This window comes from Onychostoma macrolepis, chromosome 05 (assembly GCF_012432095.1).
Source record: "Onychostoma macrolepis isolate SWU-2019 chromosome 05, ASM1243209v1, whole genome shotgun sequence".
In the NCBI taxonomy this organism is placed as follows: domain Eukaryota; kingdom Metazoa; phylum Chordata; class Actinopteri; order Cypriniformes; family Cyprinidae; genus Onychostoma; species Onychostoma macrolepis.
The window spans coordinates 34,486,520-34,513,122 of record NC_081159.1 but is presented as its reverse complement, the minus strand read 5'-3'; the positions used below and the strand labels follow the sequence as shown (position 1 = coordinate 34,513,122).

The 26,603-nt window shown below is 35.4% G+C and overlaps 3 protein-coding genes across 3 annotated transcripts; 2 read left to right on the top strand and 1 right to left on the bottom strand.

The window, feature by feature from the left end:
- Window positions 1-103: 103 nt before the first annotated feature.
- usp39 (ubiquitin specific peptidase 39) lies at window positions 104-8,922 on the top strand. Its single transcript, XM_058777020.1, has 13 exons — window positions 104-264; window positions 1,241-1,322; window positions 1,400-1,494; window positions 1,745-1,881; window positions 2,059-2,211; window positions 2,961-3,186; window positions 3,414-3,488; window positions 4,014-4,081; window positions 4,275-4,463; window positions 4,711-4,853; window positions 4,966-5,101; window positions 5,197-5,283; window positions 8,568-8,922. The coding sequence occupies exons 1-13, from the start codon at window positions 213-215 to the stop codon at window positions 8,619-8,621; spliced, it is 1,497 nt and encodes a 498-aa protein (XP_058633003.1). The 5' UTR covers window positions 104-212; the 3' UTR covers window positions 8,622-8,922.
- A 233-nt stretch (window positions 8,923-9,155) lies between these two features.
- Window positions 9,156-15,803, bottom strand: sftpbb (surfactant protein Bb). The gene is made up of 10 exons (XM_058777021.1): window positions 15,660-15,803; window positions 15,327-15,385; window positions 13,910-13,981; window positions 13,382-13,498; window positions 12,992-13,129; window positions 11,322-11,402; window positions 11,008-11,191; window positions 10,387-10,517; window positions 9,804-9,881; window positions 9,156-9,683 (listed from the first exon to the last, which is right to left on the bottom strand). The coding sequence occupies exons 1-10, from the start codon at window positions 15,706-15,708 to the stop codon at window positions 9,654-9,656; spliced, it is 939 nt and encodes a 312-aa protein (XP_058633004.1). The 5' UTR covers window positions 15,709-15,803; the 3' UTR covers window positions 9,156-9,653.
- A 7,051-nt stretch (window positions 15,804-22,854) lies between these two features.
- spaw (southpaw) lies at window positions 22,855-26,282 on the top strand. Its single transcript, XM_058777003.1, has 3 exons — window positions 22,855-23,443; window positions 24,777-25,570; window positions 26,042-26,282. Exons 1-3 carry the CDS (start codon window positions 23,167-23,169, stop codon window positions 26,192-26,194), a joined length of 1,224 nt encoding a protein of 407 aa, XP_058632986.1. The 5' UTR covers window positions 22,855-23,166; the 3' UTR covers window positions 26,195-26,282.
- The last annotated feature ends 321 nt before the right edge of the window (window positions 26,283-26,603 follow it).

The following is a 26,603-nucleotide window of genomic DNA, read 5'->3' as shown; positions in this document are numbered from 1 at the left end:
AAAGTTTAAAACAGGTAGTTGGTAGTCCAGAAAGTACATTACAGGACAAAGCCAGTGTTTAATTATATTTCGATCCCGGGTTATTGTATCCTTGGCCACCGATTTTTGGAGCGGAAGTGAGGGCGGGAGTTTTGTAGCACTCGCAGAAGGCGTTTGAAAAGTGTTCATTCAACACTGATTTCACTAGAAATTGACTTGATATTAAACGTAAAATGATTGCAGGCGTGAAACGGGAGAGGGATGTTGATGAAGACGAAGAAGAAGGTATATTCGGAGCGTTTTTGAGCTTGTTAGTGAATCAGCAGTGTAGAGAAAACGGTTTAAAGAACACTGGAGGCCCATGTTTTCAACGCAACGTTAACGTTAGTTGCTAAAATACATGTACTGTTGTGTATTTAGCAGATGCTTTTATCTAAAGCGACTTAGAAATGATCAAAAATACCAAACAAGCTAAGTTATTTATCTTAAGGAGATCGTAAGTATATGCTCTCACCTGTGATGGAAAGGTGCTTTGCGCAGGAAGACAGATGATCAGATGTGTTTAATATCTATTCTGCGTATCATGTGTTTTGGGTGACTTGATTTGTAAAATAGAAACCTTTATTTAGTTCAGTTGTCAAAATTTAAATGAAATATGACTTTTTATGCATACATTGAAAACGGTGATAATGTATATATAAATATAGAAATGCTGTGGTTCCATATGTATTATTATAATTAATAATTTATTGTAATGTTTGCGGGTTAAACTGAACCTAACCGAAAAAAAAGTCACCAAAAATCACTTTGTGAAAAATAGTAAATAGGAATCATTGCAAACCGAAAAGAAATTAAAACCGTATTATATCACCAGAAAAGTGACATTTTGTTAAATATTTAATGCTTTTTGATTGTGTTGAATATTTTCGTTTTCACAAGCTGTATATACTGTATACATTAAACACTTTTTTTCCTCAATTTTCAAATGTTGTTTTTTTTGCTATGTATTTTTTTGCAATGTTGGTGAGGTTTTTTGCAGTGTATTTGCAGGCTTTTTAAGCTTCTTTAAAACTGGGCCATTTTCTGGGGACAAACACTAAAGATTGGGACTGTCCCTGGAAAATGGGGACACGTTATCACCCCAGTGTGTTGATATTCTCACTGAATGGAATAGAGATCTTTATGTTTGGATGTTATTAACCTAGAACTGAAAGCATAGGATTCAACATGGTTTTCACATGTGGTCTTCACTTAATTTCAGAGGTGCGTGTGAAAATTGGTCGTTCTCATGGTATTGAAGATAAAAGAAGCCGCCATTGTCCATATCTGGACACGATCAACAGGTGATTATGACTTTAATTAATGTTAATCACTATTGTTGCTCTGCTATAACACTCACTCTGTTCTTGTCTTTTCTTAGGAGTGTTTTGGATTTTGACTTTGAGAAGCTTTGTTCAATCTCTCTCTCACACATTAATGTCTATGCCTGTCTGATCTGTGGGAAATATTTCCAAGGTAAGTGTGCCAGGTAACCTTGTTTTTATATATTTTTAACCTTAGTTTTGTAATCTTCTTAAGTTAGTGTCACACGATTTCCCTAGTGTGTTTCATTATCATTCTGAAAAGCCAATTATAGTGTAGTCTGTATATTTGATATTAAAAAACCCAACTATATTTGATATTATCTGAGCTTATGCACCTCAGTTTGACTATGTATTCGATGTAAATTTGAAGCACATTACGTGTTGTATTTTATTTCTGTCAGGTCGAGGTCAGAAGTCTCACGCGTACATCCACAGCGTTCAGTTCACACACCATGTTTTCCTGAATCTCCACACGTTAAAGTTTTACTGCCTGCCAGACAATTATGAGATTATTGACTCCTCATTAGAGGACATTACGGTGAGTACAGTCAACTTCTGACACAGGTTTCCTTCAATCAGTTGATTGTCAGTATATTATTACTGTTTTGTCTCATTACATTGGTAAATGCAATGACATTTTACTTTTGTCTCAGCAAATCATGTGCTATAGAACAACGATGGTAAAAGACTAACATCTCTGATTTCTTTTTTTCAGTATGTGCTGAAACCCACATTCACCAAACAGCACATCGCTGGTTTGGATAAGCATGGAAAGTTGTACAGAGCCTACGATGGCACTACCTATCTGCCAGGAATTGTGGGTCTCAATAATATCAAGGCCAATGACTATGCTAATGTGGTTTTGCAGGTAAGATGAGCAACCAGGTATTTATTTTATTTTTTTATGTTAAAATGCTTTCTTCTCTCACAGCTTAAATGATATGGATTTAAGTGAGCTGTCTGTGGGTTGATTTTTACACTTTATTTCATAGTGTCTTTTTTACAATGTAGTTATTCATTTAAAGTGCCCCTATTATGGGCTATGAAAGGTTCATATTTTGACTTTGGGATTCCCCAACAACAGGTTGACATGCATGCATGCACTTTCATTATTTTATAATATGCATTTATTATTACCTTATTTGCTCAACGACTCCCAAACGATTCACTCACTCAATTCATTTTTCCAAACCCCTTCTTTTGCATGACGTTAATCTGTGGTGATTGGTCCGATTGGTCGATTTCATTTCCGTTTCTTCATGCATGTAATGCTTGATAAAGCAGCATTTGTGAGCACCGTGCTGCTTTGTGAACAGCTGTTACCGGGGAAACAAAGAATGAATGTTCATACAAGTTCAAATACATTTGAAAATTGAGATTAGATTTATCGATTAGTAAAAATATTTATATGAACCTGTTTGTGTATTTAAGACGCATTTAGTTTAATAGTATTATTACAGAAATCCTACCTGTATGACTGACAGATATACATTACATTAGGTTTATCAGTTCATGTTAAAACAATGTAATCCAAATGTTCCAAATACATGAATCTTACATTTAGGGCTAAATATTGTTTTGACTGTACTATGTCGCCACTTGTTTTTTTTCCCTAAGGCATTGTCAAACGTGCCGCCTCTACGGAACTACTTCCTTGAGGAGGACAACTATTGCAGAATCCGCCGGCCGCCAGGTGACATCATGTTTCTGTTGGTGCAGCGCTTTGGGGAGCTCATGCGCAAGCTCTGGAACCCGCGCAACTTCAAAGCCCACGTGTCGCCACATGAGATGTTGCAGGCTGTGGTGTTGTGCAGTAAAAAGACCTTTCAGATCACTAAACAAGGTATAACACCAAATTCTGTATACTACTGTACTGAATGTTGTGTGCACACTGCCAAATAAGCTGTTATTAGGTTGTTGTCAAACGATGTTGCTGTTGCATGTTTAATTTAGAAAGTGGTGGTGTAATATGAATAGTCTAGTAGTATGCCAATCAAACAGCAGCCTCTGTTATTCTTATTAGACAGAACTTGTGGATTTTAACCTGATGTTGTGCTTTTTGCCCTCTAGGGGACGCTGTTGACTTTCTGTCCTGGTTTCTCAATGCATTGCATGGTGCTCTTGGTGGGACAAAGAAGAAAACATGTGAGTTTTGTTTTGATGTAGATTTTTAAAAGGTTTGTGTGCTAGTTCTCCTTCTGAGGTATATATTCATAAGTAAGGGGTAAAATCAAATCTTCAAGAAACGGCTAAAAACACATCTCTTCCATCTTTACTTGACCCTCTAACTCTAGCACTCTCTATTATAATTCTATTTGATCTATTTGTTTCCATTTTTTTTTTTTTTTTTATTTAAAAAAAACCATGACCCTTTAAGACTTAGAACTGCTTGTTTTCTCTTTAAAAAAGACCTCTAACACTAGCTTTCTCTATTCTTTTTCTATTCTATCTATCTGTTTTCTTTTTATCTATTATATAATTAACAAAAAAAAAAAAAACCTTACTACCCTAAACTAACTGAGACTCATCACAGCACTTGCTTATTATTGCTCTTTTGTTGATTCTGATTGCTTCCATTGTCCTCATTTGTAAGTCGCTTTGGATGAAAGCATCTGCTAAATGTCTAAATTTAAATGAAATCAACTCAGTTGGCAGTTTTCTCTTTCACAGCCATCATCTCCAAGGTGTTTCAAGGGTCCATGCGAATCTTCTCAAAGAAGCTTCCTCATCCAGATTTGGTAGGCGTTTTGTGCTTAAACCATTTAAGCAGTTTAGAAAGCCTTTCTTTGTTATTTTTTGGGATTGACAGCACCTTAGGAACAGTGACACTTGTGCTGGCATCCAACAAGTCAATAGAAAGTATGGGGGAAAAAATCTGTATTTACAATGTCAGATTCGAGAAATGATAGTTTCCGTGCTTGTTTCTTACAGCCTGCAGAAGAGAAAGAAGCCTTTCTGCTTAAGGACGAGTACCAGGAGAAGATGTCTGAGTCCACCTTCCTGTACCTGACGCTGGATCTGCCCACCGCACCCCTCTACAAAGATGAGAAAGAGCAGCTCATCATTCCTCAGGTTCCTCTCTTCAACATCCTGGCCAAGTTCAATGGAAACAATGAGAAGGTTTGAATTCATTTTCACATTCATTTTTTTGGTTTGCTTTTATAATATAATTCTTATATTTATATTCTTTATTATCCACTCAGCATTTTCAATGGCACTTGTACATTTTTGTAGAGACAAAGGCAAAATGCTTGATATTGATTATGCTAATTAAATTCATGTAAAATGTTATATACTTATTTTTATTTGTGAAAAAATAATAGGCATTATATTATTTTATAAATCATTACCTTTGCCTTTGTCACAGGAGTACAAGACATACAAAGAGAACTTTCTGAAAAGGTTCCAGCTCACCAAACTTCCTCCGTACCTCATCTTCTGCATCAAGCGATTCACAAAGAACAACTTCTTTGTGGAGAAGAACCCAACTATTGTCAACTTCCCCATCACGTATGTGACCACCAATGCTAAGGATAATTTAAGTTACACTCTTAGACATTTCTATATTCTCTGTAAATGTATTTTGAAATATTCTTGTTGTGAAAACATTCATGCACAATAGGAATGTTGATTTGCGTGAGTACCTGACAGAAGAGGCGCAGGCCACAGAGAAGATCACTACCTACGACCTGGTGGCCAATGTAGTTCATGATGGAAAACCCACCGAAGGGTCCTACAGGATTCATGTTCTGCATCATGTGAGTGTGTTACTAGCACCTGATTCCATTCAGAGCGTGCCAGTTCTTTTATTGGGATGGTTTGTATAATATGGGTGGTTTGTGATGTTTGACAGGGCACAGGGAAGTGGTACGAGCTTCAGGACCTGCAGGTGATTGATATCCTTCCCCAGATGATCACGCTCTCAGAGGCATACATACAGGTTTGCTGCTCGTTACTTACATTTGTCATTCACTAAGTAATGAGGGTGGCTGAGAGTGATGTCTATCAATAAGTGGATATTACTGGTACATGAAAATTGTAGTTTTGTTTAGGGATGCATGGTATTGGATTTTTCCCGATAACCGATATGCCGATATTTTTCAACTCATTTTGGCCGATAGCCGATGACGATATATTTCCTTTTGTTTGGAAACAAGAAGTCTCTCCTGTGCAGAAATTATAAGAAAATAATTTTTCATTTTGGTTAGTTTTTAACAAGAACTTATTTGTTAGAATTAAATAAACAACAATGAAGTTATTTTATAATGACAGTACACTGAAGAGTTGAAAATAACTATAAATAAACTATATTCAGTTGCTGCGGGGTTTTTTTTTTTTTTTTTTTTTCTTTTCAGAAAGATGCAGTGGTAATCTTAACATTTTATTTTAAGATTTAACATTTGTAAATGGTCTAAAGTAAGAGTTGTAAAAATTCTGAAAATCTGTTAGAGCTCATAATTTGTTTAAAAATATAACGTTAAACATTAATGAATAAATCAGTATAAAATTATTTTATTTAAGTGACGTTTTCTTTTTTGTTCATGTAAGCTGTAGCTTCTGAACTTTAAATCAAAACATACTCATGATTTTATGGCATCAATTACTGCTTTATTTAAACAGAAATGCAGTCTAAATATTATTTGTGTATTTTGCTTTCATTTTATTAGAAGTAGGCCAACAGCGCCCCATATGGAACTAAAACTGCTTACCGAACAAGCATTAGGACCCCGGGGAGGCTGCCGCTGCACATGCTATTACTGTTGACTCTATCACACACCGAACGTGCCATTCTGTACTTTAATTTTCTGTTTAAATGCAGCGATCCAAAAGAGTGAATCTAATCATCATTCAGGCAAAACTTTCCTTCAAGAATGAGCCACACTGTTGACGTGATCTAATCGCTAGCACACCTTGAGCACATGTGAGTTAATGTATTCCTCTTATCGGTAGGGCTGTCGCAGTGAAGGAATTTCCCTTGTGGTAATTTGGAGTGGCTCAAAAGCGCGGTTTTATCGCCAGATATATATATATATATATATATATATATATCTCACCAATAATATATCTGTGTATGTGTTACGATGTAAGGAATTCAGAAACTGAAACTAAATCGCGTTGAAACAGGAAGTGAAGTAAACAGAAAAGAATGACAACCTATTTTCACAAATATACACGACTCGGCCTGAAGGACAGACGCAGGTAATTGCACGCGCTCAGTCGATCTCGCGCTCTCATTCGCAGTCTGTTTAGGCTTGTTAAGTGCAAATCTACTGAGCCTTTGTACAAATCGGCATGGTACCTTATTTAATATTCAGTACACATGCACGAAGTGTAAAACGAGAAGGACTTAACCTTACGAAAAAGAAAACATGCAAATATCGTGGTTGCTGCATTCCTCTGCGCTTATGCTCGTCAATAGCGTGATATTGCGGTTATCGCTACAGCCCTACTTAACGGCAAGACATATCGGCATAATTTTTCATATCGGGCCGATGCCGATATTTACATTTAAAGCCATTATCGGTCGATTCCAATAATATCGTGCATCCCTAGTTTTATTGACAGAAACCTGATTTGGTTTGCTTTTGATGTTTTGGTCATGCAGCAGCTGCAAGACCCTTGATTCACAAGTCACATCCTTCACGCGAAAAAAAAAAAAAAAAAAGACCAATGAAAAATGAGCTTCCTTTTAAACATAACACTCCTTTTGTTATTTTTAGCACTGGTTGATTATCAGAAGTGCTGGTTCCCTCTCTCTTCTTGACATCTGTTAATGAATAATGCACACTTTTTCTTTTTTTTTTAAATGCATTTTGAAGTACTGTTGTGGACCCAATCTTATTAAAACATATGGGTGCTGTAGTCATTGCTATCCGGAAGATTTTTAAAAATCTATGTATCACAGGGTTTCTACAGATTTAATGAAGGTAAATTTAAGAATTTAAGACTCAAGATCTTTTCAAGACCAGTTAAAGAAAGTTCAAGGAAAAATTGAAGGAAACTCAATACTTTAATGTTCTTTAAATGCAGATGTCTACACAGCGAAGTTGTGTTAGCAACGCTTAAGGTTTGAAAAGACGCCTTCCAACCAGTGTTATTTTAGTCACTGAGATACTGTTAATATTTTTTGAAATTAGTTTTTATTCATATTTTAGATGTTTATAATTAGATTTTTTTTTTTAAATTAACGTTCATTTTGTGGTTTTTGTAATTTTAACATTTAAAAAATATGTAATGTATTAAATTACTTTTAAATATGCAATTATTATAAAATGTTCATTTTAGTAAATATATAGTTTCTATTATATTTATTTTGGTGTTTTACTTTTTTTACTACATCATTAACCTAAATGAACATTTTATGGCAGCAACTATTTGCACTAGCAATAGATGCTGTTTACACTGTGAAAATAGCAATGGATTCTATTTACACTAAGTGAAAATAGCAGTATTTTTTAGTGATATGCTATTTACACTGTGCCAATAGCTATAGTTTCTATTTACACTGTTAAAATAGCAGGTTTTCTGCTGTTTATAGAACCTATTGCAAATAGTGACAATTATCTGCACCTCAGTATTGTAGTACACTATAAAAAACAGCACAATAATATTGTATTGAATGTAAATTATAATTTAAATTCAAATTATTAAATAGATTCCACCACATTGGGACAATAAAGCCCTCCCTACACCTACCCTATACTTTATTTTCAACTTTTTATTTACATAATTTTATTGAAAATAAATGCCTTTACCATGTGATTTGAGATTTGAAAAGGGAGGAGAAAAAACTTCAGCAAAACTTTGTCGATTGCATCAAAAAGTACATGCTTTACCATCTACGCCACTGGAGCTGATGTTGGCTGATCATCTTTTTTGTAGTGTTGAATAGCCCAATAGCCTCTGCCAACAAGGCGGACTATTTGCACTTAGTGTTAATAGACACTAAGAAAATTTATTGGAAAACAAGACCAAATAACAGAGGAAGGATATTTAATTTTTTACAGCGCATGCAACATTTAATGTCATGGCTGTATGAATTTATTTTCTGCTCCGATTTAAAGACATTTTCAAAGCCTTGATTTGTGGAAAGGTAAATAAAGACTTTTTGAGAGCTGAAGAAACCCTGTATTATGTGTTAAAGATCTTCTAAATCATAGAAAGTTGATGTTTTTGAGGCATCTCTGCATCCCTGCCTTATTTCACCAGATTCTTCTTTTGCAGATTTGGAAGAGGCAAGATAAAGACGAGGGAGCAGAAAGTCATACAGGGGCATAGGAGGCCCAAAAACACAGCATTGGAGAGATGCAAATGAAATTTCTGTTTCTGTTCAGGCCTGAATGTGCACCAAGCCTTTAAGAATGAAGAGACTGAGTTACAATGAGAGACGACATTAAACGAAAACCCTGATGTGTTCAATTTCATGTAACTGCTGAGAAGTCTGTAAGGTCAACACAACACATTTCTGTGTTCCGCTCTGATCTTTTTTTAATTATTTCAGTTTGATTGAGACTGTTCCTTTGCCTGTGATGTTTGGCGGTTTGTAGAATGAGACCTTTTATTAAAGTTTTCAAGACTATATACAGTGTCTTTCATTCAGCTCTTTAGAAAACATGTATTGTGAATAATAAGCTAGATTGAAGCCTCCAAAATTAAAGTAGAACATATCTGATGTTGCGTTTATTCTAGAGTTGCTCTAAATTTAAATATAATGGAAATTGAAAAGAAGCATTTATGGTTTTGTTGGTGAAATGAATAGAATTCATTTGATAGTTGTGAACAACACAAAGATGACACTTTTATATGGTATTCTACCTTTTTTTTGAGAGATTTATTAAATGTTTTCAGGTATATTAGAGAACATTATTAAGGCCTTCATTTGAATTGACAAACAGAAATGTCATTCCGTTTTCTCTCAATCAACTGCTTAGAATGTCTTTAAAATATTCATCTGTACAGTTTATATCTTGTCATTTTAACACAAATAATGTTACACCAAATGCAAGCTATGTTAGGATTTCCTATGTTAAGTTGACTAGTTTAATGTTTACTCGGTGAGCTTAAGAGCATGGAAATACAGATAAAGGACATAATTGATAGGAAGTAGTTAAGTACAGGTACATTAAATACAAATTGGCACATGAAGGTCACTTGAAACTGATTGGACAGTCATTGTCTCCATATTTACTGTATGACTCAAATTTCAATTAATTTTGTGTGTGGCAAGGGGAGTGGATAGACAAATCTTGGTTAAGTACAGTAAAAAGTTGTTTCTTTTCTGATCTTTGATTCTTGCCCGAACGATCACTTTCATTTGGGTCCCTTGCAAAGGTAATCTTCCTGTTGATAACACAAAAAACAAAAAAGCGTTACTCATGTCTGAATCTCTCCAGACCTGCTAGAACACATGAAGTGTTCATCAACCCCAATGTAAAATTAATTCAAATGAGAAGTTATTACCTCACATGCAGTAAGCGCTGGATGTTTCCCATCGCTCTTCAGGAGCCTGTGGCCATGCAGTTTCACGAACCCTTCACACTAGGAGAGAACAAGGAGAAACACTCCAAAGAGTCAAACCATTGCATTTTTAGTAACGCATGTGGCATTATTGTATATCACTGCAGGAGATTGTGTCAGATACTCTATGAGTACTTAACGTGTGAATTCAAATAATGAAAGAGGTTTCAATATATCCTTCATTGCTCAAATCATATAGATTTTTAAAAGAATTTGGTCCTAAGAAGTCTCTAACTATGTGCTAACATTAAAATTAAAAATGTAATACAATGCATTGTATACATGCATTTTTGGCATTGTACTTAGTTTTAAAATTCCTGTATGTAACTACTTATGTAGTTTCTGTAATTATATCTATAATTACATTGTTGACCAAACCTGTCCCTAACCTCGATAGTGACAAGTGTTTTGCAATACAATATAAACATTAGTGCATTCTAACAGTTTTATGTAAGTACATGGTACTTAAAGATATCTAGTATACAATGAGAACAAGGTTTTTTTTATAATGTATTGTGATGATTACTTGAGGAATAGCGTTAGGGTGGAGGTGGCACATCTTCTGGAGCAGGTCAGAGGTCTGGATCTCAGTGGTATTGAGACCCAAATGAAACTGGGAGAGGACTGCAAGTATCTTACAGGACTCGCAGTCTGATACTGGAGAGGACACATCAAATTCATATTAAGAATGATCTCAGTGTAATTTACACACAGAAAGAATGATTCTTGAATTAATTCTGGTCTGAGAAAGTCAAACTTTTCCATGGCAAGCACCAAGAAATTTAATTCTGTAAAATTAATAGATAATGTCCTGGTAACAAATTATCATTAGGCTAATTATTTTTTACAATGCATGAGCAAGCGATTCGCCTAATTGAAAATAATGAATGTAATTGCACAAATTCTTATGAATTAGACACTAATTGACCAAAATGTAACATTTTTATAAATTGCCTTAAGATTTACATTGATTTGGCAGATGCTTCTATCCAAAGTGAATTCAAGGTGCACATTTTTATTTCAAATTTCAAACTTTTCTTGAGAATCGAAAACCATGACCTTGGCGTCGCTTGTGCCATGCTGTACACTTCTGTTTGAGCCTCGGGAAGAAACATTGCATTGCTCTGCTGTCACTCATGCTACTCACATGACAGTGGCGTCTCTGGGAAAAGACACAGGCCCAGCGCAGTGCAGATGGCATGTGGAGGGAGGGAGGACAACAGCAGATCAATCAGCTGCTTTCCGTACGTTTCTATGAAGCTGTTACATGTGTCCTTATATTGTGAAGGCAAATAGTCACAGATTTTCTCCAGGAGGTTCACTATAGCCTTCTATAAATCAAACAAGCAAAATGGAAAATAATCCAGGAGCAGTTTATATTCTGGTATTTTGGCGATTGATTAAATTATGAATATTTTACACTTAAAATGTGAATGTGATTTCCAACAGAAGAGTACTTACTTCAGTTCTCTCTTTAGGCAACATGCTTTCTATTGTCTTTATGAAGAAAATACAGAAGTTACAGATGGGATTGAGTTGAACCTAAGAAAAAGAGAAGTAGTAGATTTTGAGAGTCATGGCAATCTTATTAAATGTTGCGTTATGCACTAAATAATCGTCTGAACAGAGCTCTAGCTAATGTGTTTTTATGACTAACATGGTCTCAAACAATTAATCTTGTTTCCAAGTGAAACCTTTTTCGAGTATTTACAGTACTAGTCCATTATTAAATGAGTCATATATTGGTATAGCACTTTTACACGATACACATTGTTTCAAAGCAGTTTATTTTACCTTAATGACTTATAAGCTCTATGCTATAAACAGCAGTTTAGAGCTGAGCGATGATATAAATGACAAACCAGATGAGATTTGCTATAGTAATTATCGCCATTCATTTGAGTGTATGGTATGTATGTGGGTAAAATTGGTTATACATATACTTTTCTTTTTTTTTTCTTTTTTTTGCAGTGATATTGAGTATAATGACATTTGCATGTGTCATCATAATAAGATTCCAAAAATCAAGTGCTCATAAGAGTATATTATGTTTTATAATGCTCATAATCAGATTACAGTTACTTGTTATGGATTACATGATTACATATTGTTCACACAATGGCAGTAAATCATTCATCATTTATTGATTCTCCATTTTCTCTTTAGAAATGTCCTCTCTAAAGATCCTACTGTGTCATACCATTTAGCTTTGACTATATTCACAATATAGAATTATCATGTAAATAATTCTGCAATACATTGCTTCCTCTTAAGCAATTAGACTGTGTGAAACAAATAATTATGCAGGTTAAAACACTGAACACTGGTGAAACAATGTCTTAATAGCCAGTAACCTTCAGTAACTGTGGATTCTGGACAAAAATATTACAAACGTGAAAGACTTTGACATCTAATGTCATTGTTTTCATGCTTATTAATGTTTGTTCATATTATTCAGGGTATCCCAAATGTTATCTAAACCCCTCTGACATATATTCAAATATTAATTTGAAATATCTCTGAGGAAGTTAATATTTCAAATTAACAACACATTCTAAAAGTAACCTAAAAGTAGTCAGAATACATTACCTAAAATGAGTAACCTAGATTAGGTTACTAACTACAGTTTTCATCATGTAATCTGTAACCAGTAATGGACTACAATATGTAAGTAATCTACTCGGCTCTGTTTATTGGCATTGATGGTGCTATGAAGAACCTTTAACATCCATGTAAACTTTCCATTGCACAAAAAGTTCTTTATAGTGGAAAAAGGCACTTAAGATGATTAAAAAGTTCTTCAAAAATGTTCTTTTAAGAATTACTCACTTAAAGGTTTTTTGGGAAACCAAAAAACCTTGCTACGAAACCCCCCCTTTTTAAAAGTTTAAGGTGATGTGTATCACTGCCATGATTTTGGTTGTATTGTCCACCCCTAAGCAGCTTCATGTCAGTTGACAGGCATGCCATAATACTTTTACCTTTAGTACCCAAGTGTGCAAGCAACTTAACAATCCCATTTGATGGTGGATGTTGGAAAAAATCCTCAAAATCTTTTACACACACACACACACACACACACACACACACACACACACACACACACACATAAACTTTGACCTAACTTGTACCTCTTGACTAGTTCCTCTTGAGGGTTTTGCATAGAGAAAACCATGCTCATTCAGGCCAACAGTGAGCTTTGATGGTGCTTTTCTCTTAGACTGGCTGCCACACAGTCCCAATATTGTGCATATGTCAGCATTTTGATTCTGTGATGAGGGCAAAAACATCTGTTTTTTAGTGTATGGATTATATTACTCATGTTTAGATATTTTAGAAATTTAGATTTAAAAAAATACATTAAGTCAGATAGTCAAAGTCAAACTGGGATGATAAATCTCCATTGTAGTCGGTTATGGATAGCACTGCTATATTCTGCCAAGTGTTTAATATAATAAATAAATATTGTTCTGGCTACTAGAATCACCCACTGTCATGATGTTAAGCTGAGAAGTACTCACTGCAAATGCACTGAAATGTCTGATGATCACATGCACGTATGTCTTTGCTCCATCCATACACAAAGGGATGACGGGGTGTTCATAACAAAACTTGTCCAGAGCTTTTTCAATGAGATGCTGTGAAAAGGGAACAATCAAGGTCAGTGTACAAAAAACTCCAAATCATTCATCACAATGAGCTTAAAAAAAAACATGTAATTCAGTGGAAAGATCAATTCAATGCAACTTAGTGACAGACACTACCTCACATGGCTTAACTGCCATACGAAAGTGAAAGTAGCTTTTTAGTTTGAAAATAATGCAACTGCAAATTTCACTTCTCTAAAAAAGAAATTAGATATGAACTGCCATGAGATTGTGTTGTACAGGAGGTATTTACTAGGCCTGGCATATAGAACGCAAAGAAAATGTATAATTCAAACTATGGACTAAAATTACTTAAACACTGATTTACCAATTCAGTTCAATTCAATTCAACGACTTTTGATAAAATCTAAGCATTAGTAAACATCACAGACATAATTTCACCTGTGAGTCTTGACTGGAGAGGACTTCTGTCAACAACTGTACAATCTTCTTGCAATCGGTGCACATGTTCATCTAAAGAAAGAGGACAGAGGAATATCATGGTGTCATTAAAGTTATATTTTTTGGACTATTTGATGAATAAAACCTGACTAGATATTTAACCAAATTTCAATATCAATGCATTTCATGGCTTAGTTTATTGGCTGCACTGTAAAATGTGCAAAGGAATAGTGTATACCATGTGATACTGTTTCTAACATAAAACCACAAACTCTCACAACCTCTATTTTAGGGTTGTATGTGTAAAAGAGAAATCTATCTCTACTAGAAAGAAGGAAGTGTAAAAATTCTCAGATCTTCTTTTAAGTTTCACAGTTCACCTTATATATAAGTATAGCATTCTGCAGCCTGCAACCAACCTTATACAAATTCATAAGACAGAATAATAAATGTAACATACAATTGATCTACTAATGGTCCAAGTGGAGTAAAACCTGATGAAGTAACCTCAGTAGAACCTGAACCTATGTTATCGATGTGATGCTTTCCAGATTTATTGTTATTTATAAAGATTTGGATCAAGCGTGTACCTGTGTGAGGAATAATGTGTAATGTTATTTTTAACAATGCATCTCAACAACCTTCACTGCAATATAAGAAATAAAGTTAGCAGTCCGTACTTGCAAATAATAAATAAAGATAAATGATCAGAAACAACTAGGTTCTATATAGACAAACAAACATATTTATATATATTTAAATAAGTAAATAAGACCCTTGGTATATAATAATAATAATAATTGTAAATTCAGTTGATTACTACACACCGTAGTCTAGTATGTTCAATTTGTCTTTTTTTTTCTTTTTTTTTTTTCCCATGGGGAGAAAACAGTATTAAGAGTAATCTCGTCAAAAACGTAGTTGACCCGAATGCAAAACCTGGTCGTTCATTTAAAAAAATTGAAATTAAAAGTCTATTAAATGTAATTATATAAATTAACTTAGTGTATGCCAGTAGTTTATAATATAAACAAAAATATAGGTTATGCAATCAGGTAGCTGCAGCATTCTCAGTTTATGAACAGTGTAAACGAACTGATCCACGTAGAATATTTGAAGAGTTCAGATGCAAAAGCCTCTAAATGCAAAAGTCTGAAATTTTCTTCTTAAATGAGAATTTTTATCAGGCTCCTATTTGTAGGTTCAGTAATTTTACTCTAATGACAATGTATAGGTGCTTTTCCATGCAAAAAAATTGAAATAACTGAACAGAAATATAGCAGCCTGACAAAAATGCTCAATTTAGAAGAAAATTTCAGATGGCACTTAAAGGTTTTTGCATCTGAACTCTTCATTTATTTTCATCTGCATTTTACTGTACATGCAAGTTGTTGTTTTTCAATCATTGGTCACTCACCATGGAAAGGCTGGGTGTTTGTGGTTCTGTGAGCTGAAGGTCTACACTTCTTGCCCATCCTATAGAGAAGCCAGAGCATGTAAAGTATTTAAATAATTAATATGGAGTTTTATGGAAACAACTTGACTTAGAAACACCATGGAAATCGACTGCCTTCGAAAAACTGAAGAGCTAAATTTGAGGTATATTGAAGTCTATTATTTAAGTCTAAAATCTTCACTTAACTCCTAACTTAATCATTTTTAGTAATATTAAGCGTTTTAATTATTCAGTTTAATGGTTATGGTCATGCAAAATATAATTTAGCTTTATTTAACATTTAAAAACTCTTACCTAAAGTCAAGGTAGAAGTGAAGAGAAAAAAAGTGATGCAGGCAAACATGATGCTTTAATCAGTGCTCTGGAGTGAGAAGTGCAGTCAATTACCACAAACTTCTGTGTTGAACCGATGAGCCGACCAAATGTTTTATAGTATTTTAATGAGGAAGTAGCTAGTTTAATCACCAGCCAGCAACAGTCTCCCTGATTCGCTAGATAGGTCTAGTGTCATAGGAAGGCTTACATGACTAAAAAAAAAAAAAAAACCCTTCCATTCATTGGTTATTGTTAACTAGTCACAGGTTATGGGCTATTTTGTATTATTTACCTTGTACTTATTAGGGGTGCCATGAACAGAGGCAGGGGCTAATTTGGGCAGTTATTGGCAATTTTATTTTAAGGAAATATCAGATTCCTCCAAAATAGATTTTGCTTGAGGATCAAGACAGACATATGAAAGGTTAATAAACAACAATAATGAATTGTGTATGAACTCGTTTGTTCAACAGAATCTCTGCTTGGACAAAACAATAAATGAGTTTTTAAAAATAACCCCATTTGAAAGTTTACATATTGAATCTTAATACTGTGTTGTTACCTAGATGATCAACAACTGTTTTTAAGTGTTGTGATGGTTGTTCATGAGTCCCTTGTTTGTCCTGAGCAGTGATTTACTGTAGCCTATAATAAAATTATTAGAATTAGTTCCCGTAATAGTTCGTCCTTTAACCTCTATATTCCTACATGTATACAAGCTTAGAGCCTTTTTATTCTTACACTTAATGCAATTAATGAGTTGATCTCCACCTTCTTCTCAACATGCTTCATTACATGAGGTTATGATATTTCCACTCAGTATCTGTCTCATTTCCTGGAATCCACACGTACCAGTGGACCGGACCTGGGCCGACAGTATGTTGCTATCTGGGTGGTTTGAAACACTAAAACATAAAAGGATGATTTGACTGAATTGTGTCATTCAAACAAAAATCTCAAATTTCATTATATTTTTCATTGGTGAATAACTGGTAAGTACTTTCTGGAATACATTCAGACTAGAGTCAGCTTATTATTATTAGTGAATTATGTGTAATATGGAGGCCTCAAAAAGTATTTTGACAGTATTTTGAAAGTATTTTAAGGCATTGTTGTACAGTTCAGAACATGTGAAATAAAGAATAAGAACAACAAAAATAGGATTTTGATGTTTTTATAAGCATCTTTGTCTTCCAGAAAAATACGAGGTTTGAAATAAAGAAAAGTGTCATAAGCTAGAGGCTAGAGTTTTGTTATTTTTGTCATATTATTTATGTCATTTTAAAGTCAGTAATAATAGTCTAATAACAATATAAATACTAGGCCTAATAATGATCTTGATGATGATGATAATATGATAAATTTAGCATTATTAGACATTGTTTTTAAGTTTGTGAAATTCTCCTGCACTCAGCTCTGGTTGAGCCTTATGGCGCGCGAAACTCACCTTGTAAGGAGGAGGCTACAGTGTTATCAGCAGAGTTACCGTGATAGCGTGTGATAGAGTTGATTATGGGACAGCGACTGTATCGTAGTGAGAAAGCGGAGGTGTTGAGTGTTTGAACAGGGTCAAACTCAGTACAACAGTGACACCCACCGACCACACGGCGGAGCCCACCCTCGTCCTGACGAAACGCCCGTGTTTATCGGTGAGGGAGGCGGGAAGGAGAGAGGGAGAGCGAATGCAAGGAAGAAGAGGCAGAAAACGAGGGGTTTCGGAGGTTTGCTGCTTTATTCCTCTTGTTTCTTTTACCCCAAGTCCATCAAAGCTCAGAGAGAGCAGAGAGAGCAGAGTGAGGTGAGGTGGACCAGGACACTGATGAGGTCCCATCCAGGAGGTGTAATGATGGTAAATGACAAGCTCTCAACATAAAAAAGTCTCTTTATCATTTACACACATTATATAAAAGCACCATCACAACTTATTAAAATGTAGATTGATTACTTTTTTTAATGTGATAAATATTATATTCACACACACACACACACACACACACACACACACACACACACTACCAGTCTAAAGTTTTTGAACAGGATGATTTTTTTTTTTAAGAATTCTCTTCAGCTCACGAAGCCTGCATTTATTTGACCCCCAAATACAGCAAAAGCAGTAATATCGTTATATAATTTTACTATTTAAAATAACTGCTTTCTATTTGAATATATTTTAAAATGTAATTTATTCCTGTGATCAAAGCTGAATTTTCAGCATCATTACTGCAATCTTCAGTGTCACATGATCCTTCAGAAATCACTCTATATTATAAGCATTCTTATAGCTGATTTGCTGCTTAAGAAACATTTTGATTATTATTATTATTATCAGTATTTAAAACAGTTAAGTAAATATTTTCAGGATTCTTTGATGAATAGAAAGATCCAAAGATCAGCATTTATCTGAAATAAAACGTTTTTGTAACATTATACACTATACCATTCAAATGCTTGGAGTCAGTATATTTGCTAAATACTTCTGTTTATTAAGGATGCTTTAAATTGATCAAAAGAGATGGTAAAGGCATTTATAAAGTAATGTTACAAGTTCTTCTGAACTTTCTATTCATCAAAGAATCCGGGAAAAATCAGAATATAAGAATGATTTCTGAAGGATCATGTGACTGAAGTAATGATGCTAAAAATTCAGCTTTGAAATCATTAGAATAAATTATATTTTAAAGTATATTCAAATAGAAAACAGTTATTTTAAATCGTAAAAATATTTAAAGTGTCCCTATTATGGATTTTTGAAAATTACCTTTCATGCAGTGTGTAACAGCTCTAGGTGAATGAAAACATCCTGCAAAGTTTTAAATTTGAAAGTGCACCGTGTATAAAGTTATTGCCTCTCAAAAGAAAGAGTTCATTTTTAAAATGAATCCCAAGCCATTTCATGTTGATCTCAACATGAAACATTAGCATATTGCATATTATAATTGTGTTGGAGGTCTCTCAGTAGGTAATTGAGAAGAGAAGAGAAGACAAGAGAAGTGAAGAGAAGAGAAGTAGAGGCTGACATTTTTTCGGGAATCCCGCGGGATGGGAAACAAAATCGCTTCGAATCACGTGATTGGGACGGGACAGGAAAAAATGTCAGCGGGAGTGGGCGGGACCGGGAATAGTAATGATACCCAACTTTATACACAAATATATATTTTATATAAATAAACTATAAACTGTATATTTTAATTCTGAACTCAATTCTAGTTGCCCTGTCTCGCTCTCCTCCTGTTTGCTTTGGTATGGCTGGTTAAGTGAATGACACAGTCCGTGACGGACAGATCGTTAACGGCTGGTCTATGTGGTAATACACACAATCATTCATCGACCTCAAATATGGCTTTTCATCTGAAAGATGTATGTAGTAGCAACTTTACATGGCCGCTCAATATGATGTTAACCTAGAGAAATGTGCGCTATTGAAGTGTTTGTGTGGAGAGTGGAAGCTGAATAGCGCGCTCGCTGCAGGACAGGCGCCGGTGCGCTCACTTGCTCTTAAAATCTCCGTAATTTTTGGTCATACAGATAAAAGTAGCCTAATACATCTTTCGAATCTGTAAAGACTCGTTTATTTGTGTACACTCAGAATAATACGGAGCCCTTTAAAGGACATTGTGGTGGGAAAAATTCGGGGAGAGTGGAAAAAATTCAGGGTGGGAGGAAAAAATATTTTTCAAATGTTTTGCGTTCTCTCGCAAAACCGCAACAAATTCTTCTTGTTTACTTTACAGCTTGCAGTGGTTACAGCTCGTATGTTCACAATGGAGCGGTTCATAGAGTTTTATTTTAAACTTGGACTCAAATAAATTAATAATTTGTTCAAGGCACGGTTTTGGGACATAATGCAACTTTAATGTGGCTTAATGTTTTAAAACAGTGACTTGGAGGAACAAATTCGATAATAATAAAAGCTGATAAAATTATTAGGCTAATATTAATAACCTTATTAATAATATTACTAGGCAGAATAGCCCAGAATATGAACGCAACGCCCTGCACGTAGCCTAAGCTTTTTCTCCCTCATAAAATGCTTAAGGTAGGCTATAATGAAAACGGTGATTTAAAAATACCAAATCTGTTGCATTCATATTCTGGGCTATTCTCCTTTATTAATAGTAATATTATTAATAAGGTTATTAATATAAGCCTAACAATTTTATTAGTATTTATTATTATCGAATTTGGTCCTAATGTCACTGTTTTAATACATTAAGCCACTTTAAAGCGTTTTAGAATGTCCCAAAACCGTGCCTTGAACTAACCACTGACTGACTGTATTTCTTTATGAGTCAAAGTTCAAAATAAAAACTTTATGAACCACTCTATTGTGCACATATGAGCTGCATGAACCTTTCATTATAGCCTACCTTAAGCGTTTTCTATGGGGAGGAAAAGGCTTAACGTGCAGGGCGTTGCGTTCATATTCTGCTTTATTAATAGTAATATTATTAATAAGGTTATTAATGTTAGCCTAATCATTTTTATCAGGATTTATTATTATCGAATTTAGTAATTTAGTCATCGAATTACATTTTGTGTTTTTATTCATTTAACTGACAGATTTCGGCCAAAAAAAAAAGAAAATTAAAAAAAAAAAAAAAAAAAAAAACGGGAGTGGGAGGGAATGGGAGTAATTCTTCCGGGAGTGGGACGGGACCAGATTTTTCCTCAGTTTTTTTCGTGGGATTGGGACGGGACGAGATTTTTTTTTTGTGGGAGTGGGACGGGAGAGGTTTGAAATTTGAAAATGCACTCCCGTGTCACCCTCTAAAGAGAAGAGAAGAGGGCCATCTGTGCATCTGGTGGGCTGACACTCCATCCCTCCAGCCTTAGCATCTTGCAGGGCTGGCAGGCTTTGTTTGCGTCTTGGTTTGAGGCACTAGTTTTAGCATCTTGCGGAACTACATGCCTAGGCATGTGTATGCTAAATAGTTTGTTTAGTTTTAGTTAAGTTAGTTAAGTACTGCACCATCCAATCATATTTTAATAATGGAATACCCAAGAGCTTCCCAGAGCTCATTTTTTTCAGCTGCTTTGGGCCCAGAGATATTGTCAGGGCTGCTCCAGAAATCACTGTGAAATCTCCAGAAATCGCCCCGGAAGATTTCTGATGCTGCTGCTCCAGATCCTGCTGAGGACAGAGAGGACAGAATCAAAGGAACCACAGAGGTTACTTAACAGGGCACATTTTCAGAGCCACCCTGGTCCCAGAGCTTCTTGGCCAGGCCTGCAGGTTCCTGCTGCTGCAAGCCCCGCTCTGTGTCATGGCACATGGCAGTCACAGTTGCAAAGCTTTTTAGAGGTTCCTGACATGACAGCCTGGGTCACACTAATGCCCGCTGGTGTCCAAGCTGCTCCATTTCCAAAGCTCCTCTCTCACCCTCCCTGGTCCCAGATGTTCCCGCTAAAGCTGCTCTGGTCCAAGAGGATTCTGTCAGAGCTGCATTATAGGATCCTCTCACAGCCCCATTGTTCCCTGTCATTGATTCCATATTACACCCGTGTGCCTGTGTTATTTTAATAGGAAAACATCTGGAAATATTACTATTATGCTTCAGTTCTTGAGAGGTAAAGCCTTTTGTTTATATTTCTCACTTTGAATGTTAATTTGAATAATAAACTTGCCAGGTAAGTAATGCCTTGTAAGTACAAAACAAATAAATAATTACAGGATTTAAAGGGGTCTACGGGAATAAAAAAGAAGGACATTTCTATCTTTCAGTTGTTTCATTTAACATTTCTATCGTAAAACAGTTTAGCTACCGTATACCTTATATCTTACCTCGCATTCTTTCACCCTTAAAACTGCATCGTGCTGGAATTGCAATCGTGCTTTTGTATTCCTAAACACATAGATCCATGCTTTGCAGCATGAAGAATATCAAATATTGGGAACGTGCCACCCTCAATGTCTACAGATATTGCGTTAATTTAAACAGTACACAACGATATCATTCATTGTCTTTTTACTCAATAGTAAAATCTCCCTTCATTAAAATATATATTTCTGGTTAAAAAAAAATCACAAAGCTCTAAAAATAAAGAAACGTCAAACACATTTGCTGATCATCATGTGTAAATGGTAAGATACAAATAAATAATTAAAAAAATAACTCCAGAGTGATGATTTGGGGACCATAGCGTCCTGGTGAACCCATATACAGGGTTCTCAACTCTGGCCCTCAAGGTCCACTTTCCTGTTTAGCTCCAACCCTAATCAAACACATCTGAACAAGCTAATCAAGGACTTCAGGTTTGCTAGAAAGTTACTGGCAGGTGAGTTTGATCAAGGTTGGAGCTAAATTCTGCAGGAAAGTGAACCTTGAGGGCCAGAGTTGAGAATCCCTGCCATATCACTGCAAACCCCATAATGGGTATTAATATGTGTTATGAAACTAAAACTGCATTTAAAGCTGTTTAAAGGACATTCTCCAGATTACCAAAGCTTCAAACGACATATAATTATGGTTACATTATATATAAATATATATGTGAAGAGTTCATTTGCAAAAACAGATAATTCTCACAAATCATGTTTTTTCATTGTGCATTCCAATTAATCTCAATGAAATTGCAGTTGTTGTTCTTTTTGACTAGGTTAAAAAAACAAAAAAAACAAAAAACTAATACAATAAAACACAATAAAAACATAACATAATAAAACATGATTTTTGAAATAAAAAAAATGTTTTTGCAAATAAACTCTTATACACACACACACACACACACACACACACACATATATATGCTATTATTTCAAGGTTCAGTTGTCACTATTAACTATTAACTACAACTTTTGTCTCAATAAACTTTAATTATTAATTTGCTGCTTATTAATAGTTAGGCAGTTGTTTAGTTGGGATCAGAGGATTGAAAATATGGTCATGTAGAATAAGACATTATTATGTGCTTTGTAAGTAGGCTTACCACTAAAAAGCCAATATGCTAGTAATATGTATGCTAGTTTAAATTAGAATTGGTCCTTAAAATGAACTGTTACCATTATTTTAATATTACAGAATACCTGATTGCCATTTAAAATATAAATAAATAAATACCTAATTTGATTTAAAAGTAGTCACATTCGCTGTTAAAAACATATTGCATAGTGATAATAGCCTTAAAATAATAATTCCTAATTTAATTTGGCCTGTACTGAATCAACAAGATCTGACTTTGGGTGGCCCAAAATCAAAGGATGTCGCTGGCACATTAGAGCACGAGAGTGTCACGCCTCGAGCAAATAAATTCCTGCACAGTTTCGAGAAACAGTGAACTTGACAGCTCTGCTCTCCTCTGATGTGCCTCATGGATCAGAGGGATTCCGCGGAGACTACAGGATGACAGGGGTCATCAGGGGCCAGCTGCACACTTTAAAAGCGCTGTCCACAGCTCGGCCACCCCGATCACTCGAACCTCAGACGAGCCAGGAGGAGGAATCGGACGCGATCGATCGGTTCACAATTGAAAACTGTATTGATTCGCAATGGAAACCCAGCCAATCATATTGCTCGCTGTCTTGGTGGTTTCCTTGATGCACGCTGGCTGCGTGAAGGTCGATAATCGCGGCGCACTCATGGGAGAACATCTTAAAGTCTTCGCAGGTTCATATTCCGACTTCAGTCTCCAGTCGTATCCGAGGTACCCGCTGTACATGATGCAGTTATACAGAGACTTCAGCGGGAAGATGGCAACTACTCCAGCCAGTGTCGAGAACCCAACTCTTCATCAGTCTGACTTCGTCCTAAGCCTGATTGCACAAGGTAAAACACATTTCGCTTTAATCTGCCTAAATTATTTTTGTATGCAAAATGTACTTAATGATACAACCATGACATTTGGACATGTGCTATAATAGTGGTACCTTGGTACAGCCTATACCTTTTAGAAATGACTCATCAGCACCATAGTTTGTATTTCATTAAATTTTTGTATTTGGCAGACTCTTAGATTGCATTCAATAATAGGCTACCGTACATTCTATCAGTAGCCTACATGTCAAGTACCATACCAACGTACCATGATATTGCATCCCCCTACCAACTGTACCAAATAAATTTGCAATTTGTCAAGAATTAGCCTATAGGTCCGAATACAAGCAAGCAAGCAAGGTTTTTCGTGTTAGTAACTAGCACGTGAATATCTTGATATTCAATAAAAGCACATGTTTTTTTTAAGGGGAGTAAAGCTACAGCATCTGGGGTACTTGTGGGCTCATTATCAGGTCCGTCGCTCTCGAGCTGTCTGACCCTCAGCTTTTACAACTCAGTAGTGTCACAAATGCTTATTCAACTTTAAAGAGCTGGCTGTTTTATGTACACGGGTGTGTATTAGCCCTTCAGACGTCTGTTTGAACGCGAGGTTCAATACACATCGCTTGTCAAGCAGCTCGTCCTTCCTGACAGTGTGCTGACATTTGGCCGCGCCGCGCCGCGCCGCGCTGACAGAAACTGTTGCGGTACTGAATCAAACTCACGAAGCCTGGTGAAGATAAACTGACTGCATTTCACTACCGAATTTGAATGATGAATTTTTTTAATAATCACTAAAAGTAATGGGAAGTATAAAAGTAAAACTTTATTAGCCTTCAGTAATTGAGAAAAGGTAAATATTTAGCTATGCTGAATGCACAATTCAAAAGAAGTTTCTACATTTTCTTCATGAAAATATAATTTATTATATTATTTACTTAAAATTTTGTCAATGACTTTAGGGGACGTTACTTGACTTGTTCTTCTTAGCCTAGGTTAAAATAGGTCTATTTTACTAGAAGCAAATCGAAGCAATGAACTAGTAGCCTATGAATTTTTTTTTAAAGGAAGATAATGTCACTTAATTAATATGTTAATAGCCTAATATATTTTTAATTCCTAAACTCTAGCCTACTGATTTTTTTTTTTTTTTTTTTTTTTAGAAACGTGTCAGTTAATTCTTAAAATAGTTTGGAGCATTTCCTTGTGCTTCATCAACCTTTGAACGCAAGAAATCTTCTTTTTTTGTGAATGCTCCATTAATTTCTGTGCTAAGTAAGTTTATCTGACCCAATGCTAGTTTAACTGCATGAGGTGATTCAAATATTTTCTGTTTATTTTCCAGACTGTCATCAAATTGGTGAGAGATGGTCCATCACTTTCGACATGTCTTCCCTCTCAGCGAGTGACAGCATTCAACTTTCAGAGCTCCGCATCCGTCTGCCAGAGTTTTCTGCATCAAGACGCGTTATTGTGGACATTTTCCACTTACGTAAACAGGATTGTGAGTCTGATGTGTTTTGTCACCATAAGCGACTTTTTATAGGCAGCATCAAGTCTGTGCCTGGCACTTCAACATCGTCCTGGAGAGTTTTCAATGTCACGGAGCTGCTCGAGCACTGGTTGAATCAGAGAACAGAGGCACCTGAACAGATCCCGACACCTGATGCCGGAGAGGACACCGGAAGCGGGGAAGACTTACCTGAACCTGTTACAAATACCTGGCAAAGAAAAATCCAGCATCCCACAGCAGAACGAGTTATGATTGTGGTTTTCTACAAAAACAAACTTTCCCACAGTGGCCAGCAGCGTGCCTCCAGCTTGATCAATACAGTGGAGCACTCCAAATATGTCGTCCTGAACCGGGCACCAGACGCAGCTCAAGCTCGTCGCCACAAAAGGAACCGGGTCGAAAGGATGCGCGCTACGGATGATAGAAACGCGACGCGAATAGTATCACCTCTAGAGCAACAACAAGGTTCACTTTGTCGTCGAGTTGATATGTGGGTGGATTTTGATCAGATTGGATGGGATGAATGGATCGTGCACCCTAAGCGTTATAATGCTTACCGCTGCGAAGGAGAATGTCCAAGTCCGTTGGATGAGTCTTTCAACCCAACAAACCACGCTTATATGCAGGTGAGATACTCAACAGTAATTCAATGTCAAAAAAAAAATTTAGCAACGGGAATAAATGTTTGAAATGAAACTAGGCTACTTGTTTCGTAACATTCAGATAGGCCTAACATTCAACAGTTCCTATAATTCACATCATGAAAATTATAAATGTAATGCTCCTTAGCATTCATATAAAAATGTTTTTTCTAAACATACACTGTAAAAAGTGATAAGTTGACTTAACTTAAAAAAATTGAGGAAACCGTTGCCTTAAAATTATTAAGTACATAATAATAATTAAAAAAAGTTATGTGAACTTGACAATTCAATGAACTTATTTTTTTAATTATCATTTACTTAAAAATTTTAAGGCAACGGGTTTCCTCAATTTTTTTAAGTTAAGTCAACTTATCACTTTTTACAGTGTAGCGTTTAAATAAGGGATAGTTAATGGTACTATGTGGTTGCTAAAATGTTACTTTCTTTTTCCAGAGTTTGTTGAAGCTTTACCATCCGGAGCGCGTTACCTGTCCGTCATGTGTTCCGACGCGCCTCAGCTCACTCTCCATGCTGTACTATGAAGGCGACGGTGTGGTCATGCGCCACCACGAGGACATGATCGTGGAGGAGTGTGGTTGTCAATGAAGTGTGTTGCTGTGTTGTCATAGAAGTCTGATGATGCACTTTCAGTGGGCTACTCTGATAACACTTTGTTTTTGGAGAATTTCAAATGAGAACCACTGAAATACTGTGCAAAATATGGGAATATTTAATATTTAAAAGCAATAAATTTTAAGGAGTGTATATTTTTAGTTAATGTATATAGGCTATGAATATATTTCATTTAAGGAAATGTGATATGTATTGTGATAAAATGTGATGTGAAATGTGTACATGTTTTTTTTCCGGGTTTTTTTTATCAGCAGGCTTGATAATTTTTATATAAAACACACAAAAAATAATAAAGCAAAAAAATATTTCTTATTTTTTGTTGAGTTTGTTCTTTGTAGTTTGTATAATCAGCATTTTACCGATTTATTATTTGTATATTGGT

Bases quoted from the DNA above. Each gene is read 5' to 3' on its own strand.
- usp39 (XM_058777020.1), top strand. From the start codon at position 213: ATGATTGCAGGCGTGAAACGGGAGAGGGATGTTGATGAAGACGAAGAA. The intron at 3,187-3,413 runs GTATAACACCAA...TTTGCCCTCTAG, and splicing joins CTTTCAGATCACTAAACAAG to GGGACGCTGTTGACTTTCTG. The intron at 4,082-4,274 runs GTAGGCGTTTTG...TGTTTCTTACAG, and splicing joins AGCTTCCTCATCCAGATTTG to CCTGCAGAAGAGAAAGAAGC.
- sftpbb (XM_058777021.1), bottom strand. From the start codon at position 15,708: ATGTTTGCCTGCATCACTTTTTTTCTCTTCACTTCTACCTTGACTTTA. The intron at 11,192-11,321 runs GTAAGTACTCTT...TTTGATTTATAG, and splicing joins TGCCTAAAGAGAGAACTGAA to AAGGCTATAGTGAACCTCCT. The intron at 10,518-11,007 runs GTGAGTAGCATG...TGTCCTCTCCAG, and splicing joins CCCAGAGACGCCACTGTCAT to TATCAGACTGCGAGTCCTGT.
- spaw (XM_058777003.1), top strand. From the start codon at position 23,167: ATGGAAACCCAGCCAATCATATTGCTCGCTGTCTTGGTGGTTTCCTTG. The intron at 23,444-24,776 runs GTAAAACACATT...TTTATTTTCCAG, and splicing joins CCTAAGCCTGATTGCACAAG to ACTGTCATCAAATTGGTGAG. The intron at 25,571-26,041 runs GTGAGATACTCA...TTCTTTTTCCAG, and splicing joins CAAACCACGCTTATATGCAG to AGTTTGTTGAAGCTTTACCA.